At 43.6% G+C, this 24,327-nt stretch overlaps 1 protein-coding gene across 1 annotated transcript in view; it reads left to right on the top strand.

Annotated features, from left to right (window-relative positions):
• Positions 1–24,327, top strand: part of STRN (striatin) — an 80,298-nt gene that overhangs the window by 16,248 nt on the left and 39,723 nt on the right. Inside the window, exons 2-5 of the mRNA XM_069954143.1 lie at positions 15,863–15,966; positions 18,827–18,900; positions 20,629–20,710; positions 21,234–21,401. Coding sequence (XP_069810244.1) covers positions 15,863–15,966; positions 18,827–18,900; positions 20,629–20,710; positions 21,234–21,401 — 428 coding nt within the window. The remainder of the gene's footprint in view (positions 1–15,862; positions 15,967–18,826; positions 18,901–20,628; positions 20,711–21,233; positions 21,402–24,327) is intronic.

Here is a 24,327-nt window from a genome sequence, read left to right as displayed (position 1 = left end):
ATAAGAGCAGAATGAAATCTCATTAATAAGTTTAATGAAGAGTGGAGATGTCACACCCTGATATATGGCCGGGTCCTCCACCTCTCCAGGGTTTGCTCTATGCCCAGCAGGTAGTCACAAGCGCCAATCTCAGTTTCCTTACAGCCCCAAAATGACATCCTCCAACTAAAGGGTATAGTAACAAAGGATTCCCATTAGTTTCCCCTTCAGGCTTTCCCATCGCAACAAAGCCAGACCTTGTTGTTGTTTTTTTTTTTTTTTAATTTTTTATTAAATGGGTTATTCAGTGCTACAAAAACATGGCCACTTACAACATGACTCTTGTCTCCTGTTTAGGTGCAGTTTGCAATTAAGCTGTCTCTAAAAGAAAGTGGCCATGTTTTTGTAATGCTGGATAACCCCTTTAATTCTGCACAGTTTTTGGGACACTGTTTGACATATTATGTGTCGTATTGATTGGCTATATCTTCTGATCCTAGCACCAGGTAGTGAAGAGCAGCCCATACTGGCCACCATGGTATTGGAGGCTATGGTGGAGCAAGGAAGGTAAGTACAGGGTTTTCTTATTTTAAAGGGGTTATCCAGCGCTACAAAAACATGACCACTTTTCCCCCTCTCTTGTCTCCAACCTGGGTATAGTTATAAACAAAAAAAGAACTTTCTTGAAAAGCGCTTTCGTTTTTCCCTCCTCCCCTTCTAAGAGCTCCAGCATTCTCAGTTTTCTATCTACAGGCCATGTAAGTGCTTGTTTGTTACAGGAATAGTTGTACTTTGTAATGGCGTCATTCATTTTACCATAACATGTACGATGGAATTCCAAATATATTATTTATGAAGATATAAATAGGTGAAATCGTAAAAAAGAATGCAATATGGTAACGTTTGGGGGGTTCCTGTGTCTACGTAATGCACTATATGGTAACAGCGACATGATACTATTATTCTATAGGTCAGTCTGAACACAACCATATGCAGGTTACACAGATTCTCTAATGTTATATATGTATTTTTTTATGAAATCCCTTTTTTTGGCAATTAAATATTAATAAAATGGGGCTATTGTGACGCTTATAACGGTTTTATTTTTTCACCTACGGGGCTGTATGGGGTGTCATTTTTTCCGCCATGATCTCTAGTTTTTATTAATACCATAATTGTGAAGATCGGACGTTTTGATCACTTTTTGATTTTTTTTTAATATATAATGTAACATAAAATCGGTAATCTGCGCACTTCTTCCCCTCTTTTCGTGTACGCCGTTCACTGATCACAATGACGCTTGTTATATTTTAATAGATCGGACAATTACGCACGCTACGGTATATTATATGTTTATCTATCTATTTATTTTTATATGTTTTATTTATATAATGGGAAATGGGGGTGATTTCAACTTTTATTGGGGGAGGGGTTTTGGGGTAGTGTAATAGTGTTTTGAACTTTTTTTTTTTTTTTACACATTTGAAGTCCCTTTGGGGGACTTTTACATACACTACTTTGATTTTTACACTGATTATTGCTATGCCATAGGCATCGCATTGATCAGTGTTATCGGCGCTCTGCTCATTGAGCCTGCCTGTGCAGGCTCAGTGTAGCAGATCGCCGTTCGGACCGCACGGAGGCAGGTGAGAGACCTCCGGTGGTCCGTTTCACTGCGGGGGTCCCGATCGGTAAGTGACGGGACTCCCCCTGTCACTTACACTTAAACGTTGCGGTCGCGCTGCGATTGCGGCGTTTAAGGGGTTAATGACACGCGGCAGCGTGTCATTACCGGTGAGGTCCCGGCTGCTGATTACAGCCGGCCCCCACCTGCTATGAAGCGCGCTCTGCTCCGGAGCGCGCTTCATAGCGGGAGAAACACCCAGGACGTAGAGTTACGTCATGGGTCGTCTGGGGACAGACTTCCATGACGTAACCCTACGTCCAGGGTCGTCTAGGGGTTAAAGACCTGAATGTCTTTTTTTTAGCACCTTTGCATATATTTTTTCCTATAAAAGGCTTTCCATGGATCAGACTTGCACACTTGACCTGTATAGAGTTAACCACGTGTAGAGCGCTGTAGGAGCTGTTTGTCTTTGAGCTGAGAGGTTAGTCTGGTTCTTTTCAGAGCACATTTGCCTTTAGGAGCAGAACGCTCTGTCATCTAATGACAAACACTGTGATTTCCGCTCCTTTTATTCCTATGGATTCTGCAGGTTTGGCCGATACAGTAATGAGCCGCGTCTCTTGTGCCTGGAGGACGCGTCGCTTTCCTTACGTCTCAGGATTACAGCGCGTTCACATTATAAACCACCACTTTTAATTACATTATTAATAATATATGACCTGCAGGGAAATAGTTATACGGATGAATTATTTAAGAAATAAAGATGAGACTGAGCTGAAGGTTTTTATCAATAGGCATCTAGAGCACTTGCAGGTCTCCTTTCTATGACCTGTGTATAGTAGGTCCTTGATCTATGGCCTTGTAGGTGGCACAAGTGCTGGAGTTGCCCCTGAAAACAGACAGCAGATCATCTATGACATTTGCTCATATGGGTGGGCGGAGCGCTCTGTTGCAGGAAGTTGCCAGCATTCCTCTAGTTAAAGGGGTAGTGCCACACTGACTTTTTTTTTTTACTTTTTTTTTTTTTTAATCTTGCACCACATGACAGTTTTATATAACTATTTTTGTCATGTACTACTACATTTAAAGAGAATTTGTCACCAGACTAGGAAATGTTTTTTTTTTGTTAACCATATTTTTAAAGAGTTTTTGATTTTTTTTTTCCCTTCAAATTTAAATTTTTTTCTATCTATATAAAAAAAAAAATGATATTTAGCAGTTTTCATTCTCACCACTGGGGCTAATACTAAGCTGAGACTTCCTGTTGTGTCTGTGGTGATAAGAGGAGGCTGCTGTAAAGTGATCTGTATAGCATTGCAGCGTCATGTGACACCAGTAGATAGAGGAGACCATAGCCGCTCCCTGTGCAATAACCTCTTTACAGGTTATTGCGCGCTCCGTAATGTCTCACATTCATCTCAAGGGGACAGTCTGTCTATTGTCTTCTATGTCCATGAGTATTGCTGCAAAGCATGTCACTTAGTGCTGTTAAAAACAGCTTGGGCAAGATGGCCGCCCCTATAACAATGTAAAAAAAGTAAAATAAAAAAAAGAATAAAATAAAAAAAATCTAGGTGACACATTAAAAAAAAAAAGTCAGTGCCGCAGCCAATCTTATAGGTTTCTTGCAGAACTGCTGCGGTAGGTTTGGGAGTGTATGTACTCATTGTTTGTTACTGTGATCATTTGTATACTAGACTATGCGAACACATAACTAACATCTGTATTATGGTGAATGCTTTTAGGTCGTTTGCAATAGTTTATCGTTAATAAGTGAAAAGTAAAAAATAGGTCCGTCTAATAGGACCCATATACACCTAGCTGGAGCATAGCTGCTCCGTGTGAACATAAGCTGTAGACAGGGAAGAATGCAGAATAGTTACTTACAGGGTTCTTCTCAGGATGCTGCTGCTTCATTTCTGCAGGACATACAGCAGCTAATAAGTACTGGAAGACTAGAGATTTTAAACAGAAGTAATAAACAGATCTATATAACTTTCTGAAACAGTCGATTTGACAGCAAAATTTTTTTTTTGCTGGAGTAAATTTAGCTGGGGATCCAGTTTTAGGTTAATTAAGGGCAAATAGGAGTTGCTTAAAATTTGGTGATAATTCACTTGTTTCCTGTGGATGGAAAAACGTGTTTAACCTGCCGCCTTTATACTAGAGCTCCATGTGTCACACACGGGTTACTCAGCGTGTCAGAGCCGGCTGTGATTCAGTGGGATGGGAGGGTATTGTGTAAGTGGATGGGCTGACGCTTTGTCACTATCCTGGTGGAAGCTTTTCTCATGCGGGGTGGTAATATGGCCGCAGGTTCCTGCTTGTCTGTCCTGATAGTTTACTGACTCCACCAGGGTGATGCAAAGGTTATTTTCTGTTGGTATGTTGGCATTGCATCACCTGTGTTTGCTGTGTAACAACCTTTAAGGGGTCTGAAACCGTAATCTGTAATATTTAAAGGTCCTGCAAACAACGTTCTTGGCCGTTTTTTTTTTTTTTTGGTTTGTAAATTGCATAATGGCCTTAACTGTAGCAAAAAAGAAACGACTGTGAGAGGATAAAGAAAATGCCATAGATGTTGTGCGGATCTGACCTGTCCCCGGACCAGAGGAGCCCTTTCTTTCAGTGTCTGATACCAGATCTGGGGCACATGGAGAATGCTCTGGTCTGTTTCCAGTCTTTTTAGTGTAGTATAAAAACCTTCAATTATTTTCCTCTAATACGAATGGGAAATCCTCAGGAAGTGTGAGTGCCAACCCTGTCACCAGTGATGAACCCAAGATAGTGGTTAAAGAGGCAGTCGTCACAATTCTTCTGACAATCTGCTTTCCTAAGCAGTGTATGTGTGTGTGTGTGTGTGTGTATATATATATATATATATATATATATATATATATATATATATATATATTGCTTTTTTAGGAACTTGTAAAATCCACTTCTCTGTGGCGAACGGCTTAGGCATTTTTTTTTAGCATCTCATAATTTTTATTTATTTTTATTGCTGTCTCTTCCCATTTTAGGGCCCTATTCCACCAGACGATTATCGTTCAGACTATTCGTTAAATCGTTCGATAATCATTCGGTTGAAATGCAGTTAACGATTAACGACCGAACGAGAAATCGTTGATCGCTTTATAAGACCTGGACCTATTTTTATCGTTGCTCGTTCGCAAAACGTTTGTAAATCGTTTGCATTGAATAAGACGTCGTTCGCAGTAGATACGAACACAATAGTGAAGAAAAAATTATCGCAAATACAATCATAAGTAACGATTATCGCTCCATGGAAATGAGTGAACGTTTTCAGGTCTTTCGCAATAGGGTCATTTAAAATCGTTAACGATTATGCGAACGATAATCGTCCGTTGGAATAGGGCCCTTAGGCCCGACCCTATGGTTCCAATGAAGGGTCAGTAACCTCTTAAGCATGGAGGGATATACCACAGGGGCAAAACTGCATGGCGTGTGCTAACAATGTATAACATAGTGCTCAACTCCTGGGGTTATGTGCCGACTGCACAAGTACTGTAAATCCATCATGGTACAGTAGTGCCTGTGCAGCGGATATGCCGGTGATCTTAGACACAATTATATTTGCCTATATATTTAAAGGGATTTTCCTGATTAAAATGTACTTGTCCACTATCCACACGATAGGGCACAAGTCCAAGATTGCGAGGGGTTTGACCTCTGCCCCCCAGCAATATCCTGATTGACCACCGGCTCTTTGGTTTTGAATATAGCCGGGGGTCCCATCATGCCTGAACAGACAAAACTATACAATTTTAGCTGTCCAGGCATGATGGAAATTGTAGTTTTTCAACAGTAGGAGGGCTGAAGGTTACCTATTGGAGATTGGAACTGGTGCATGCTTGAGTCCGATCATTGGGCATTGGATGAATACCCTAGGGAGTCCAAGAACATGAATATAGCCATAGGCCATATGCTGTATCCATGTTTTCTCAGACTCCTAAGGGCCACATCCAGTTTCTTCAGCCACTGGTAATTAAATGCTGACCGACTGGAGTCGCGTTGCGACATGACATCTCAAGGCAGCTGAGCCATTTAGCGGCCAAGACGGGACTGCTATGACCGCTGAATGGCTGAGCTACCTTGAGTCATTCAAGCCGCAGCTCAGACCAGGAAGTGGCAGCGAGACAGGAGAATGGCGCGACGCGATCCGGGACCCAACGCTGGAACCGGGGAGGTAAGTGGACAGTGGCATCTAAAGCCAACCCCTCCCCGGCCACACAGTAAGAACACACCTAGCCCAGAGTACCCCTTTTAAAGGCTTGTCTGGCACTACAGATTTATTATTTACTAGCACAAGCTACTTAAAAATGTATTTTTCTCCCTTGCCCAGTCTCCTGCCACTGCTTCTGCTTCCTGCCGGAGACTGAGCGGCCTTTTCCTGTGTGTGGAGAGGAAAGCTGGATGTCCTGGTCAGCAGGAACCCCTGTCCTGTTATAAGAATGCTATAGACGGGGAAGCCCTGTAGTGGAGTGATCCCCCCCCGGCATGATGTATCGATATCCTGCTGGGAGCAGGGAAACTTTGAATCTCGCTGTAATGACACGGCCGTGTGGCTCTGTTACGACGGTGCTGCGGAGATTCAATCAGTTTGTATCTCCAGTACCAGGCTTCCCCCTCTGTAGCATCCGTAAAATACGGGACGTGGCAATAAGCCCTAAGGGATTAGGCAGATGAGATTGTTGTTTTTTTGTTTTGTTTTTTTTTAAGCAAAGCTGAGCCTATAGAATAAAGTGAGTGTGTGGCTGTGCACAACCCCTTTATCTGCAAATAATGTATACCTCACTAGGATGGGGTTTCCTATACCGCTGTATACCTCACTAGGATGGGGTTTCCTATATCGCGGTATACCTCACTAGGATGGGGTTTCCTATATCGCGGTATACCTCACTAGGATGGGGTTTCCTATACCGCTGTATACCTCACTAGGATGGGGTTTCCTATATCGCGGTATACCTCACTAGGATGGGGTTTCCTATACCGCTGTATACCTCACTAGGATGGGGTTTCCTATATCGCGGTATACCTCACTAGGATGGGGTTCCCTATACCGATGTATACCTCACTAGGATGGGGTTTCCTATACCACTGTATACCTCACTAGGATGGGGTTTCCTATACCGCGGTATACCTCACTAGGATGGGGTTTTCTATACCGCTGTATACCTCACTAGGATGGGGTTTCCTATACCGCGGTATACCTCACTAGGATGGGGTTTCCTATACCGCTGTATACCTCACTAGGATGGGGTTCCCTATACCGATGTATACCTCACTAGGATGGGGTTTCCTATACCGCGGTATACCTCACTAGGATGGGGTTTTCTATACCGCTGTATACCTCACTAGGATGGGGTTTCCTATACCGCGGTATACCTCACTAGGATGGGGTTTCCTATACCGCTGTATACCTCACTAGGATGGGGTTCCCTATACCGATGTATACCTCACTAGGATGGGGTTTCCTATACCGCTGTATACCTCACTAGGATGGGGTTTCCTATACCGCGGTATACCTCACTAGGATGGGGTTTTCTATACCGCTGTATACCTCACTAGGATGGGGTTTCCTATACCGCGGTATACCTCACTAGGATGGGGTTTCCTATATCGCGGTATACCTCACTAGGATGGGGTTTCCTATACCGCTGTATACCTCACTAGGATGGGGGTTTCCTATATCGTGGTATACCTCACTAGGATGGGGTTCCCTATACCGCTGTATACCTCACTAGGATGGGGTTTCCTATACCGCTGTATACCTCACTAGGATGGGGTTTCCTATACCGCGGTATACCTCACTAGGATGGGGTTTTCTATACCGCTGTATACCTCACTAGGATGGGGTTTCCTATACCGCGGTATACCTCACTAGGATGGGGTTTCCTATATCGCGGTATACCTCACTAGGATGGGGTTCCCTGTTCTCTTTTCTTGTCTGTAGGAATGGTAGAATCAGAAATCCTATGTCATGTCGCCTCCATTGTATAGGCAAACACTTCTGGGTCCCCTCATAGGGATATGATATTCCTTACCTGATCTATCTAAATTCTTTACAGTCTGAGTACTCGCCATGACTGATTGATTTGAATTGAAGCAAAAGTAATAACCCTGAGTGTGAGTGTGCCCTTCATGTATCCCATGTGCACAGACTTGTTACACTATTCTTCCACCGTTTCCTGAATTCTATTACTGTTATTGCTATCAGCTTTTACACATATTTTATGTGTTGAGACATGTGGAGACATTTTTGAAGCCATAGATTGCTGCTTTATTAACCTTGTCATAAAGGGAATGACTGCGGCTTCTTTCCCTGGGCTGACATGACTATAATAGATGTAACCGGGTGCCCGCTCCCAGCTGCATCCTCTGCACTTATCTTTAGCTGATATCTGCTTATTTTTCCGAAGACCTTCCCTTTCTAATACGCTGCCCCATGTATATACTCTTACAATGCCCTTTAGTTTTGCCTCCAGGTGACTTCCCACCCTAAGAATTTCTAAGCTTTAGACTTCTGTAAGGTCCAGGCAGTGGAGTGTTGGCCAAGTCATAGTAGTACGGGCAAAACTAATGCTACAAGAACAATTAAAGGATTTTACAACAACAACTCGCCTCTAAGTCATGAGTAATATCCAGGCTTTATGGATTGCTGGGTGTAAAGCTTATAGCAGGAAGTGCTGTAATGAGGTAACTACTCCCTGCACCTTCAACACATTTTATATAAATCCAATGTATAATCGAATATAGGGGGATCTATATTATATCTTATCAAACCTGTCTCATAGCAGAGATCACTTACAGCAGACGTCAGACCGTGTAATACGGCCTTTCAATAGGCATTGTTGTTTCAACAAACGTTGCGTAGATACATAGTGTAAACAAATATAAGAAACTGTTAGGGCCCTATTACACGGAACGATGATCGGCAAAATCAGCCCTATCCGGCCGATTATCGATCCGTGTAATGAACACAATGGTCAGTCGAGGACATTGATCTAATGGCCCTATTCCACGGGTCGTTTTAGAGGAGCAAACGAGCGCTATTAGCGCTCGTTTGCTCCTCGTTCGCCGCTTGCTGCCGCCGCTATTCAACGCGGCTGCAGCGAGCGGGTGAGTGCGGGAGGGGCGGCGGGGAGCTGCGGGGGGGCTGCCCGGGGGATCGCTGATCGTCCGGGCAGCCCATAGGATATAGCAGCATCGCTGCTATATCAGTCGCTTGTTTTTCAACATGTTGAAAAACAAGCGACTGCAACGATCAGCCGACATGAACGATGTCGGCTGATCGTTGCACTCTATTCCACGGAACGATTATCGTCCGTAGCGGTCGATATCGTCCGAAAACGAACGATAATCGTTCCGTGGAATACGGCCTTAAGACCGCGCTGAGACAGCTGAGACAGGCCGCTCTGAAGCTGGAGCGTGCGGGACCCGGAGAGAAGCAGAGCGCAAGAGGAGCCCTGCAGCATGGATAGGTAATGTATACAGTTCCGAAATAGTCAGCCGCCGTCCGCGCACCGCTATTACACGGTAACTATGTCCATGCAGCCCTTGTTAAACGATTATCAGGCCGTGTAATAGGCCCAGTAAATCGCCGATCTAGCAGATCGGCACTTGTTTACAGTTATTATCGGCCCGTGTAATAGGACCCCAATATATCTTATCAGGCACAATTGCTTCCTTCTGTTATGAGGCATCTTCCTTCCCCCCCCCCCCCCTTCTGCTAAACTGTCATCCACTGTCCAGAGCAGGAGATTTTTTTTTTTTATGGGAATTTGCTGCTGCTCTGGATAGAATACACCACTTCCTGCAGGACATACAGCAGCTGATAAGTACCATTTCAGGACTCTATATTATGTCTGCATTCGTTATCAGCAATAAGCGCAAAATTCAACCGTAGTGCATCTGGAATCCATATTTTTTTTGTGGATCGGTAAAAAAAGCAGGTGATAGTTTAAATGATGGTTATCTGTACATCCGTAACGTCCACAAAGTGCGGCTCTCAGACCCCTATTTTATGGAAAGGATCCATAGAACTTGGGATAGTGTGAATAGCTCAGCAGAAATCGATTGGCCCTAAGTTTGTCTGTAATTGCAGAGCCGCTATTGCAGGCACATTTACAGAACGTTAGAATACAGCCTTAGGGCCCTGTTACACGGGGTGATTATCGTGCGGAAAATAATAAAATCGTTCAAATTTAACCGATAATTATCCAGGCAACGATTGAAAAAACGCTTGTGGTGGTGTTCGTTGATTTCGATCTGATGCTAAATTTGTTAATCGTTCGCTGTGATTCCACATTTATTCACTAATCGTTTAGTGTAACTGCACATCGTACCTTCTTTTGCTGGAATCAGATGGAGTAAGCAATTGTAACAAACGACTATTGTTCTGTGTAGTATGGTGAATGATTTCAGGTTAAAGATAAACAATCTAGTTTACGATTGTTTATTGTTAATCGGTAAAAATCACCTAGTCTAAAAGGACCCTTAGAATATGTTCACACTAGGGATTCAGCGAGGAATTTCAAGTGGAGTTCGCGGTGAAATTCCTCACCAAATCCTTAGTTTGGAAATATGTCCTCTTAGGGGCCATCTGGTCACTACAACAATCTCTGGAAGGAATTTCCCCTAGTATGGAGCTATTAATGTGTGTGGATTTTAGCTTTCTCTTGATCACCATTAAAGGAGAAGTTTGGCGAAAATTTTTATTAAAGTATTGTATTGGCCCCCAAAAGTTATAAAAAATCCCCAATATACACTTATTACGGGAAATGCTCATAAAGTGCTTTGTTCCCTGCACTTACTGCTGCATCAAGGCTTTACTTCCTGGATAACATGGTGATGTCACTTCCTGGATAACATGGTGATGTCACGACCCAACTCCCAAAGCTGTGCAGGCTGTGGCTGCTGATGGATGATTGCAGAGGGATGCTCAGTGTCCCCCCAGTGCCCTGTGTCTCTCAGTGTCCCCCTGCCATCATCCTCTCCAGCAGCCACAGCCCGCACAGCTCTGGGAGTCGGGTTATGACATCACCATGTTATCCAGGAAGTGACATCACCATGTTATCCAGGAAGTGAAGCCTTGATGTAATAGTAAGGGCAGGGAAAAAAAAGCACTTTTTGAGCATTTCCGTAATAAGTATATATTGGGGATTTTTATAACTTTTGGGGGGCAATACAATACTTTAACAAACATTTTTCTCCTTTTAAGGTTGGACTTTTTTTTTTTTTTTTCTTTATTATATATTTTTGCTTTTGGCTTTTTATTTTAGTGAATGTACCCCTTTAAGGAAAATTACAGCTGGAACTTTGCAGAAATGAAAGGGCCGTTCTCATTAGTTATCTGCTGCCCTGGCAGAGTATGTGAGGAATGTGAATGCCTGAATGGGGCCTGTGTAAACACACAAAGCTTCTCGCATCCACATCTCCGCTTACTATTAGATCATGCTTCCCCCTTCCCGTCGGATACTCGCTCACACATCTGATGTCCGCCACTAATGCCTTCTTGTAAAGATTGTGTAGAAAACTTTGGTGGACTTGTCAGTTGTCAGCCATTGAGGATCTTCTATAGTCTGGGAAACAATAACGTAATAGGCCATTAGAGGTAAAGTTATGCCAGGAATGCTGGGAAAACTGCTTATGTTTGGGAGTGGTGGTATAAGGAGGGATTACTCTGGGTAAGATAGATCTTGGAATGTTCATGTAAACAGTGATCACCTCCAGACTCGTAGTAGTTTAGCAGAACGCTGGCTCTTCGCCCTCCTCTGCTATTGGAATGTGACTTCTCCATGACATTTGATCATAGTTATGATTGTTTTGCATCCGAATGCTTTGCATCCTGTTCGGAGTCTGTATAATGTGTAGGTACGGCCATCACATGACTTGTATGCAACAATACACGCTGGGTCCTATTAGACAAAGCAATATTTTGCTTATTCTGATTAACGGTAAGTGAGCTCTTTTGCAAACGTCTTTAGAGAGACTCAGCATGTTTATGGTGTCCTATCTCAGGGTGGCATAAACTAGTGACAGAGAAGCTGAACAGAATGATGTAACACTTACATTGTTCTGTGCAGCTGATCCAGAGATCTCCTCCTGAATAACATGGACAATAAGTAGTCCTCTCCATTATGTGCATGAGCCCAGTAATCCTGGATATTCAAGAGAAGCAGAAAACTCCGCCCACCAGCTGCTGATTGGCAGTTATCTATCCATGCTGTGTATAGGCAGTCACCTGTCAATCAGCAGCTGGAGGGCGGGTGGAGGGGTGTGACAAGATTCCTATTCTCCTGCATATTAGGAGAACGGCTGAACAGAATTATGCAAGTTATACACTGATCTGTTCAGCTTTTCTGTTTCTAGTTTGCACTGTTCTCATTTAAGGCAACACAAGCCTAGTGACAGATTCCTTTTAAGGGTGCCTTCATACCTACCGGATCCGCAGCCTTTTTAGCGCTGCGGATTCACAGGAGAGATCCGCTGCGGATCCACTCCCATTCATTCCTATTGAGCACATGCTTGCAGCGGGATTGATTTCTCGCTGGGAGTATGTGTGTTAACCCCCCACAGCCCACCACCGAGAGCATACATTACCTGCTTGGCGACGCGGCTGCATGTCAGGCTCCCGGCTCCTGTCCTGCTCAGCCAATCAGTGACTGTAGTGGTTTCCCGTCCCAGTGACTGACTGGCTGAGCGGGGCATCAGTCAGCCAGGTTGTGGCATAGCAGCAGTGGAGATATGCAGACTGTCAGCAGGGTCCAGGAGCAGGACCTGCAATGCACCTTCACCGGAATGGGTAAATATACCTTTTTTTATTATGTTCCCCCCAACCCCCAAAATCTTTTTTTTTTTTTTTTTCCCCTGCCGGACATCTCCCCATCATACACAGATTTAGTCATTAGTTACAGTCCCAATTACAATTGTGGTCATGATTGTTTGTACAATATGAAAGAACAATTAACAGCGATTTTTTTTAAAGGGAACCCATCACATGAAAATGCTACATAAGCTATCGGCATCATGTTATAGAGCAGAAGGAGCTGAGCGGATGGATATATCTTTTTATGGGAAAAGATTAAATTTAACTTGTAATTTAGTGATTTAACTGTGGTAAATCCATGCTAGAGAGTCTTGTCCACTGAATGACCCCGCCCCCTGGACTCCTGACACAGAATGATCAGGGATTTCCATCAACATGTTATAACTTACACTAAATCTTTTCCTACAAAGATATATATATATATATATATATATATATATATATATATATATATATATATAAATCTGCTCAGCTCTTCCTGCTCTATAACATAATGGTCATAGATTAGATAGCATTGTCTTGGTGACAGGTTCCCATTAAATTCAAACAATATAACAATTTTTTGCATGATAATTTGTAATAGGGCCCAAAGTAACTTTTGGTCTTTATCAGTCGGCTTTCTGAGCTACATGAGTTCTTCTTTAGGAAACTGATTGGCACCTTGGCATCACTCTCTATTACTCCTACAGGTACGGGCTTGCACTCATGGGATGCGGCCCTGGAAAACCTGATCAGTTGCTGGAGTGGGGAGTGTCTGGATAAAGCTGCTGGCTGTGCTGTATTAGTAGATTATATTATGTCCCGTTCACATCTATCTCCAATATATCCACTAGTTCGTAGAGTACGGCTACCACTCCCTCCAGATCCACTATGACTGTATGAAGATTATTGCATGTTGGCAGAACATCGCAGGACACCATCACGCAGTTGTTTGTCAATGTGGGTTTACTAGCATGATGCGTGATGACGGAGAACGTTCCCGAACCGCTTAACACTACCCAGTACCTTTAGCCCCATTAGATCCGGCCCTTTGTAGGCCTTCAGGGTGGAATAACTTTTTTCATTGTTGGATTTTAGAAACTTTAGCTTTAAACTTCACATTTAAGGGTATGTTCACACTGAGCAAATGTGGAGGAGGGTTCTGCCGCAGAATCCCGCCTGCCTCAGTGTCAAATGGTGTCAATACTTTGAGAAGAGAGCAGAGATGTGCGAGCCCTCCCGTAAAGATGCCGTTTGAGGCAGGCGGAATACCGCCACACTTGCTCTGTGTGAACATACCCTAAAGAAGCTTACTGTGGGATGAGTAAGAAAAGAGCCTGTACTTACGGTCCTATTCCTCAGGACGATGGGGGCCCGATCTATAATGTAAACGAGCGCCGATCTGCTAGATTGGTGCTTGTTTACTGGGCCTATTCCACAGCCCGATCGACGTTTAGTGAGGGCGGCAGGGACATCGTTACCGATGTCCTTGCAGCCCTTGTTTAAACGCCATACTTTACCTAAATATGTTGCAGGTCTTTTCCTGCCTCCCGGTCCCGTACACAACAGCAGCAGCTTGGGTGCGGCCTGTGTGAGCTGACAGACCACTCAGCCAATCACTGGCCATGGTGGTTCTGGCCAGTGATTGGCTGAGCCGTCTGTCAGCTAAGACAGGCAGCACCAGAGGGAGGAAGAAGGAGCGCAGGAGAAGACCTGCAACATAGGTAATGTATGGTGCTTGTGAAATCGTTAGTCGCCTGCCATCGCTATTTCACAGAGCGATGCACAGTTGGTGCCTGATTTGAGGTTTGAACGCGATCATTGGCTGATCGTTGTCTCTATTCTACGGAGCGATAATCGCCCGAATCGTGCTGATTCGGCCAATTATTCCTTTGTGGAATAGGACCCTTACTGTCCTTACTGTTCATAATGCCCCACCAGTCGAGCACTCTCATCTCCACACTTAGGAAGCCAATCACTGGCCGAGGTGGGTCCTTGACTGCACGGAAGTGGAATCGGTGGCAGGTGAGTACATTTCTTGTCTTCATCCCACAGTGTGCTCTTTTAAATGTATAATCCGTTCCCAGACCACCCCTTTAAATCTCGGCCATGTCATCTATGAGGTTAATCGGACGTATTTTGGCTCCTGGCAGTGGTACCCATACCATCTACTGGTGTGAGCACCACACTTGGGACATAACAGGAGGTCTATTTGCAGGGAGTAAATAGTATTTGATTAGTAAAATATATAATCTATGTGCAGTCTCTTATTTTACCATAGAACCTGTTTGACAATGGGTTGTTGTGATCCTCGTCTATTGTTTTTCATCATAAGAATACGACATGCAGATCTTTTCGTCATGGTATTGTCCTCTTGTGTTACTGTAGGATCTTAACTGTTCCGAATACGTTTCACAGCTCGACTAGGAGACGTCTTGTTGAGCGCTGTCATCCATCTACTCTGTATTTATCTTGCCTAGATGTGTGCTGGCATGGTGTGGATTTTAAATGCCATGTTGTTGTCCTGGCGCTGTGCCCTTCTGAGGTGTGAATGGGAGAAGGATGGTGTTGCTTGGCCAGAATCCTTCTTTCTAGTGTTGCAATTTGCATATTTTGAAGTAATTGGCTTTGGTTGTGATGCAAGATGACATTACCAATGTAGTACGGCCCGGTACATAGACCTGTGTGCTGTCTCTCGGTGAGTGGAGTCTATTCCGATGGGCTTCTCGGTGCTCCAAGTATCCTGACAGTAAAAGGAATGAAATAAGACCCAATGCATTTGTCTGCAGTACCGTAGCCTTTCTGTGATGGATCTCTGTAATATGATTTGTTAATACTACATTGAATTAGGGCATACTTACCGTTTCTGGTTACTTTTCAGCTGTCACGTGTGTGTACGGGAGGAGTAGCACTATTTCTGGCCGAGCTCTGTAGAAAATATAGGTAGTTTTTAGGTTAAATGGTCTCTTTTCAACAGACCTTGCCTGATATTATGTTTACAAGCAACTCTGAGGGATATGGTTAAATGCTGCTCATAGAAGTCTATAGAGATTGGAAGAGGGCAAGGGGGGGATGGGAAGGGCAGTGACCGGAGAGAGCCAGAAGCAACCATAGACTATAGCAAGACTACATAAAAACATACTGTGGGTATTACATCTTATCCAGGGCTTAAATCACAGCTTAAACTGCTCAGTACTGATCCATAATGTCCTATATGCTTTTCTTGAACTAAGCAATCGCTTTAGTCACATTCTCCCAGTTTGGGTTTGTATGAAGGCAAACGTTTTTGGAGGTGACCATACTTAGGTTGAAGTTTCTCTTCAGGTGGAATGAACTATGGACTAGTGTCACAGTGTTCACCATTTATTTTGCCAGTATCTTTTGTACATTCCTAACATTGTTTATTCTTTTGTGTCTTACAGGCCCAGGTAGCTTTTCTTCAAGGTGAAAGGAAAGGACAAGAGAATTTAAAGAAAGATCTAGTCAGAAGAATAAAGATGTTGGAATACGCTTTAAAGCAAGAAAGGTATGCGCCATCTCTGGGTGTAGCTCCAATACACGGCGAGGATTATCCTGGCGCTGCTGGTCAAACGTGTCTTTTATTCTTGAACAACTGGTTTATTGTAGACAATAACATGCTCCATCCTTCACCTTTCTGGGAGTAGTAGTAACCAGGGTGGAGCTTTAGACTTTAGTCCTGTGTAACCGGGAATAATGTGAAATGCTATATAGATGTAGTTGTATCACATCATTCCCACATTGTAGCAAACATGGCCCGCCTTGCCTACTGTAGTGGCATAAATATCTCAATAGAACATATGTTTTGTTTTTTGCCGCTTATTGGACGCTTATTAATTGTAGCAACTTAAAGGGGTACTCTGGCCAGTGTTATTTTTCAGTTATGGCCAGGGATGGGGTGGTTATGGAAGGCGGAGGTCACTTACCTACCCCGTTCCAGCCCCGGGTCACGGATCGTGCCGCTCTGTACACCCGTCCCATGGCCGCTTCCTGGTGTGAGCTGCCGCATGAGATGTGACGTCTCAAGGCAGCTCAGCCATTCTGCGGCTGTAGCAAAGTCCTACCTTGGCCGCTTAATGGCTGAGCTACCTTGAGACGTCACATCTCATGCGACAGCTCACACTAGAAAGCGGCCGCGGGACGGGTGTGCCGTGCGGCGCGCTCCGGGACCTGGCGCTCGAACGGGGTAGGTAAGTTACCTCTGCCGTCCATAACCACCCCATTCCCGGCCATAACTGAAAAATACCCCCGGGCTGGAGTACCCCTTTAAATACTCCTGCAGCAATAGTATAATATAGAAGCTACAGTCCTGCACATACCATTGCGTTAAAAGGGTACTCCGGTGAAAATCACTTTCCTTCAGATCAGCTGGTTTCAGAAAGTTATAGATTTGAAGTTTACTTATATTTTAAAATCTCCAGCCTTCCAGTACTTATCAGCTGCTGTACGTTCTGCATGAAGTGGTGTATTCTTTCCAGTCTGACACAGTGCTCTCTGCTGCCACCTCTGTCCATGTCAGGAACTGTCCAGAGCAGAAGCAAATCCCCATAGAAAACCTCTCCTACTTTGAACAGTTCCTGACACGGACAATGATGGCAGCAGAGAGCACCGTGTCAGACTGGAGAGAATACACCACTTCCTGCAGGACATACAGCAGCTGATAAGCACTGGAAGCCTGGAGATTTTTAAATAGAAGTAAATTACAAATCTTTTTAACTGTCTGAAACCGGTTGATTTAAAAGAAAAAGATTTTCTCTGGAGTGCCCCTTTCAAAAGTTTACTACTTTATTCAGAATCTGTAATGCATGATATCCATCCTCAGAAACCGCTGGCACATTTCAGACCATGTCATTATTCAGAGGGTATACAGACTGCTGGACTGAGCCTTCTATATACTATTACAGCAGTATCTAGCGGTATTGCTTCATGGTTAGAGAGATGACCCTGGGACGTGACGCTCCCGGCCTGCTCAGCCAATCAGCAGCAGAGATGAGACTCCACTACGGCCGCTGACTTGCTGATCGGGCCTGAAATGTATGAATAAATTACCAGCTTGGGGAGTTTCTATACTCAGACCAGTATTGTCCAGTCAGTGGTGACAATTCTGCTTTGTTTTAACCCCTGAGGGACACAGTGGATGTTGGATGTAATGACCAGGCCAAATTTCAATTAAGCATTTTTGCTTTTTCATCCCCGCTTTCTAACAACCATAGCACCTTAATTTGATCACCTTTTTATATTTTATTTTTATTTCTTTTCTTTGCGCCGGAACTTTTTCCTCTTTTCGTTTACACCAGTCACCATACAGGAATATTATTAGATTAATAGACTGGATAACATCGCACGCTACGATATATATATTTATTTTTTATTTCATGTTTGTGTTTTATATATAAAATGGTAAAGGGGGTGGTTTTAACTTTTATTGGGTGAGGGGCTATGTCATATTAAAAAAAAAAAAAATAGGGCAGGGGTGTCCAACTCAAATACACAGTGGGCCAAAATTAAAAAATTAGACAAAGTCACGGGCCAGCCTTGATATTTAATGAAGAGTGCATGCAGCATGCGGCGTTCCTATCCTAAAGTAATTGCCCTCACATGGTAGTTACCCATTATACCTTAAGCAGTAGTGAATCCCATAATTGTGCCCCATGTAGTAGCACCCCCTCCCCCAATAGTACCCCACTTACTAGCCAGGCCTACTATTAAAGCCCTACATATTAGCCAGCCCTCCCAATAGTAATCCATATAGTAGCCAGCACACCTTATAGTGCCCAATATAGTAGTCAGTCCTCCCGATAGTGGCCCGTATAGTACCCAGCCACCATTAGTATTATAAAGTAGCCAGCCCTCCCCAATAGTGTCTAATGTAGAGGCCAGTCCCTAAAATAGTCGTAGCCAGCTCTCCAGAATAGAACCCCGCAATCACACTGCCTTTAAAGGCTTCATACTGGACCTTTTGTTGTTAGGCTTCCCTATCACTTTCACAAGGCCTCCACTTTATGGCTATGAAAATCCTATACATTGCAAGGCTTCTGATATCGTGTAGGCCGTAACTCATCAGTTGTGACCTCATCAGTTGTGACATGGTGGTTTCTCCTGTTACAGATAGGAGGTAAATAATAAAAAAAAAACTTGAGTTTATTCCCATGTGGGGATGATGTGCTGCTGGAATGCCGGCTGTAATAGGAGATAAGACCGCTTCACTGACAATGGCAATTGTTAGCGGCCGAGCAGTAATTTGCCGCCAGGGACAATAGAGGCCTTTCCTGACTTCTCTGTAATAATGAGAGCATATCAGGATGCTTGTGTGTGTGTGTGTGTGTGTGTTCTCTATGCCAAAAATATCTCCTCTTCTCCACCACTAGAGCGAAATATCACAAGCTGAAGTATGGCACAGAGTTAAATCAGGGAGACATGAAGCCACCAAACTACGATTCCGGTAAGATACCCACACCATTAGTTGGTTGCCGATTTTTAAAAATTCCTGTGCATTGTAAAAGCTTGATATTTTCTATCAATATTTGTGTATACATGTGCTTTTTTTATGCAAAGTTTACAAATGTCTTCATGTCAAGCACTGTTGCCGCAGCAGACTGAGGCTGCAGGAGGATTTTGGGGGTTAAGGCTATGTTCACACTATGTGAAGAGACCGGCCTTTCCGTGACCTGGCCGGGTCACGGAAGGGCCAGTCTCTGCACGGATCATTCCGGCCGATACTGCAGTACTGTCCGGATGATCTTTTGGCCGCAGGGTTCTGAGGCTGGCGCAAATCAGCGCACGCCCGCATCAGAACCTTCCACAGCACACAATGAAGCAAGCACACACCGCACAAAGTACGGCCGTTGTTGCAGATGGCAACAATGGCCGTACTTTTACGTAGTGTGAACATAGCCTAAAGGTGTACTTCAGTGAATTTTTTTTTCTTTCAAATCAACTGGTGTCAGAAAGTGCCAGAGATTTATAATTTATTTATATTAAATAAAATTTAAACTCTTCCTGTACGTATCAGCAGCTGCATGTCCTGCATATCTATTTCTATAACATACAGCAGTTGATAAGTACTGGAAGACTTGAGAATTTTAATAGAAGTAAATTATAAATCTCTGCCACTTTCTGACACCAGTTGATTTGAAAGAAAAAAATTTTTCCCGCTGGAGTAACCCTTTAATATAAATCAGATAAATAATGGTAGATAAGAAGCAGCATCTTAAGCTTCAGTAAGAGGTTCTGCAGCAGTTGAGTTCCATGGCCTGTATGAGTATTCTCAGCAAGCGGCCATTTCTTTTCACGTGATCCTAGAATTCCTTGGTGACTTTCGATATTCTTATAATTTATAGTAGGTTGTGCAAGTCTAATTTTGGGGTGGATTCATATTGAGGAATTCTCGCGGATAATATCCGTGCCTTTCCGCCGGCTCCATAGACATCATTCTATGGGCCGGCGTATGTCCGCTACGGAATACGCCGGCCCATAGAATGGTATACGCCTGTCAATCTAAAAGGACCCCTAAAGTGGTGGTCCCACATATGAGTTTTTGATGGCGCTATTTTCCATCAGCCGTAGTAAACTGCGGATGACCTTTTACCTGGTTATAAATCATTGAGCAAACGCAATTTGTGAATACCGCCTTACTCTTAAGTCATCTGTGCGTTACTAAAAAATAAAATCTAGCTTTAATTTGACCATATTTTTGTGTATGTTTAAAAGTATCCATTTGAAAATGGATATGTTTACTGCAGTGTGAACCCAGCCTTACTTCTATTTAAAAATCTCCAGTCTTCCAGTACTTATCAGCTGCTGTGTGTCCTGCAGGAAATAGTTTATTCTTTCCAGTCTGACACAGTGCTCTCTGCCGCTACCTCTATCCATGTCAGGAACTATACAGCAAATTCCCATAGAAATTCTGTCCTGCTCTGGACAGCTCCTGACATGGACAGAGGTGGCAGCAGAGAGAACTGTCTCAGACTGGAAAGAATACACCACTTCCTGTAGGACATACAGCAGCTGATAAGTACTGGAAGACTTTAGACTTTCTAATATAAGTCAAATCTACCCAACTTTCTGCCATCACTTGATTTGAAAAGATTTTTTTTTCACCAGAGTTCCCCATTCATTTGTCCGCCATCCAGAGTGTATAATTCATGGTTTCATGTTCTTTTCCCATTAGACGAAACAAATGAGTCGGACGCCCAGCCGCAACCTCAGAACAGCCAATTTATATGGAAACAGAGTCGGCAGTTACTAAGACAGTAAGTGGCTCATGGTGGTTACTTATCATAAGCAACAGGTAGAGCAGGGGTAGGGAACCTTGGCTCTCCAGCTACTGCAAAATTACAACTCCCATCATGAATGGACAGACAGAGCTTTAGCTTTGGCTGTCCAGATATGATGGAAGTTGTAGTTTTGCAACAGCTGGAGAGCCAAGGTTTCCCACCCCGGAGGTAGAGTGTTAACTGCGCTCAGGTGGCGTTCTGTCCACTTTACCATGACTTTTCCTCGCTCTTCGTTTTGCTGTATCGCTGTTACAATTGCTCCTGTTTCTCCATTGTAATGAATAGAGCATTGTATCAGTTTGGTTTCTCAGTGCCTGGAGAGCCTGGTAGAGACAACTCTTGCAGCTGGTTCCGGCTGATTTATTAGCATGAGCGGTATTCCGCGTGCTGCGGTATAAAAGCTCTGTCAGACTCTATATGCTAATTGTATGTTTTTGTTTTTTTTTTTCCCTCTCTGAAAAGTGAAACTCATGCGAATGTTCTTGTCATTCCCTTCTAGGTATCTTCAAGAGGTCGGCTACACAGACACCATATTAGAAGTGAAGTCAAAGCGGGTGCGGGCATTGTTAGGAATTTCTGCTGATTCTTCAGATCGGCTCACGGATACAAATCAGGACTCCATGGTAAATGGCACAGAGACTGAACTTCCCAACCCACTGGTCATCGGGTAGGTTGCTTTTTGGCTTTTTTAGTAGCTGTAAACCACATAGCTGTGTGCATAAGTCCTATCAGTATATAGATGACCATAGCATTACATCTTTTTATATGATGATCTAGTCCAGGGGTGTCAAACTTTGGTCCTCCAGCTGTTACAAAAGTACAAATCCCATCATGCCTGGATAGACATTAAGCTTTGTCTGTCCAGGCATGATGGAAGTTGTAGTTGTGTAACAGCTGGAGGACATGAATGTGACACCTGTGATCTAGTCCATTTTCATAGAATCCCTGTTTTTGTACATGTATAGGACTTTAGTGCTTCGATTGAATGCTCTTCTGCCAGCTTCTTGTGTTTTATACCCTTGGGAAAGGTCTGCACTAGTATTTGACAGTTTTTTGTTTTTTTTTAACCCGGTTATCAATTGTGGATGTTGCAACTCTATTCAACGTAAAATACGGACATGGAGAGAAAAAGGAGCGCTGCCCCTCACACCTATGGCCAACACTAATGCCTCTCGGCTACATTTAAAAACTAATGCTGGATAAGGATAAGGATGTTGGTATAAAATTTGATCAAACCATGTTGCCTCATGTACCTAGTGCAGGTCCCCTGGCCAACATGAGTCCCTACGCTAACTCAACACTGTGTCTGTATGCGACCGCTAACCCCCGCAAAGTGTGCGCAAGCAGGAAAGGGAGGCCACCGAATGGCCCTGCAACCCCAATATCACAGGACCAAACCCCAAGGGCCCCCCAAACCCAGCAGGTGCTGCCGTCGGGAAAACTGCCACCAAGCAACACAAGTGTGAACAAGGTCTTACCTCTCACCACTGCACTGGAGGTAGAATGGGAGAAATAGGAGGTACTTGCCATGTGTGCACAGGTGCTTCCTGCTAATTGGGGTCACATGGGTCTTACCAGAAGGAGTGCTAGGAGAAATAAAATACGGACAATGGAGAGAAAGAAGCAGCTGCATCTCACACCTATGGCTAACACTAATGCCTCTTGGCGGGGGTGTAGGTTTAGTGGACCAGGGGACCTGCACGTGGTACATGAGGCAATATGGTTTGATCAAATTATATACCAACATCCTGGCATTGGTTTTTAAATGTAGCCGAGAGGCATAAGTGTCAGCCATAGGTGTGAGGTGCAGCAGCAGCTCCTTTCTCTCCATGTCCTTCTATTAGACATACATTGCTGTATAACATTGAACTTTCCTGTTTTCCAGCAATGTGTCGATGAAATTTGTCCATTGCAGAGTTAACATATATAGTAGCTTATCCACCATAGTACATGTGAGGTACTAGTACACAATGCTTTGTGAGAACTTTGTTTTGCATTACCAGTTTTTTGGTGTAGCTTAGCAGGCACAATTGTTTTTCACGCTGAAGGAGAGAATCTGTAGCGCCCAAACACTGTCCCCAAATCCCCGGGTACCGTTTGTCAGCTCCTCTTAATCCATGCCTATTCCAGAGGTTTATCTGTCCCCTGGTGTTCAGGTGAAAAAAATTTTTTAATTCAGACTTTGTGGTTCAGTGTTGTGTCAAAGGGATGGGGCCTAGAGCATCTGTGCCCCGTGCACAGATGTTCTTGTCCCCGCCTCTTTGACAAGGCACTACATTGCCTGAATAAAGTTTTTTTTACACAAACACCAGGTCTGACCCCTAAAAGACTTTGAGAACGAGCAAGAAAATAGGTCCGCCCTTAGTGCTGTCCTCTCCCGACTCTTGCTTGCTGAGGTTAGTAACCACTTCTTTGCATTTAGGGCCCATTTAGAACTTTTTGGGGGCTTAAAAAAAAAAAAATCATGGATAACCCCTTTAAGTTTTTCCCATCTGAGTGTTTGAATAGAAAAAAAATATAATTCCACCATTTGACTTCAGGGTTCTCTGTGTGGTATAAATCCTGTTGTTGTCTTCTATGGCTCAGTACTGTTAGGGTGATACCAACTCTATATGGGCATTATGGACCTATGGGACCTATAACTAACTATTTCTCCTATCTAATATGTTCCTACATGGGGAATAGTTTCTTGCGGGGTTAGCTGTAGTGTCAATTGATATCAAGTTAAACCCGTGTAGATGCAGAGGAAGTCAAAAAGCCTCATGAGGCGGATGTCTTATTGCCCCACGGAAAAAAATCCTCCTTGAAGGGGTTGTCCAGTGAAAATCTTTTTTTCAGATCAACTGGTTATACAGATTTGTAATTCACTTCTATTTAAAAATCTCATGTCTTCCCATACTTTGCACCTGCTGTATGTCCCACAGGAAGTGTTATATTTACATTCAGACACATTGCTCTCTGCTGCCATCTCTGGTTGAGACAGGAACTGTCCAGAGCAGGAAAGGTTTTCTATGGCGATTTGCTACTGCTCTTGACAGTTCCTGACATGGACAGAGGTGGCAGCAAACAGCACTGTTTCTGAATGTAAATAAAACACCACTTCCTGCAGGATATCTAGTAGCTTATATGTATGGGAAGACTTGAGATTTTTAAATAGAAATAAGTTACAAATCTTGATAACTTTCTGACACCGGTTGATTTAAAAGAAAACTTTTTTTTGCTGGACACTCCTTTAACTTCAAGTATGGCAATCTGAATAAATCCCTAGACCGTATCCTACCTTGTGATATTATGTAGACCTTTTATATGGAAAATAATCGTAATTGTGGCCCTGATGATGATGATAGGCCTTTGAAGTCACTTGTTGAGGACAACAACCGAGCCTGCAATCCAGTGACTTCCATATGTGAGGTCAGAGACTGAGCCCAGAATCTGCCTCTTGCAGTTAAATAAAAAGTCAGGTGAAAATTTTTATTACAGTATTGTATTGCCCCCCCCCCCCCCCCAAAAAGATATACAAATCACCAATATACACTTATTACGGGAAATGCTTATAAAGAGCTTTCTTCCCTGCACTTACTGCTGCATCAAGG

Source organism: Dendropsophus ebraccatus, chromosome 15, assembly GCF_027789765.1.
Source record: "Dendropsophus ebraccatus isolate aDenEbr1 chromosome 15, aDenEbr1.pat, whole genome shotgun sequence".
In the NCBI taxonomy this organism is placed as follows: Eukaryota; Metazoa; Chordata; class Amphibia; order Anura; family Hylidae; genus Dendropsophus; species Dendropsophus ebraccatus.
The sequence above is the reverse complement of the archived record's forward strand: the minus strand, read 5'-3'. Positions and strand labels throughout refer to the sequence as shown.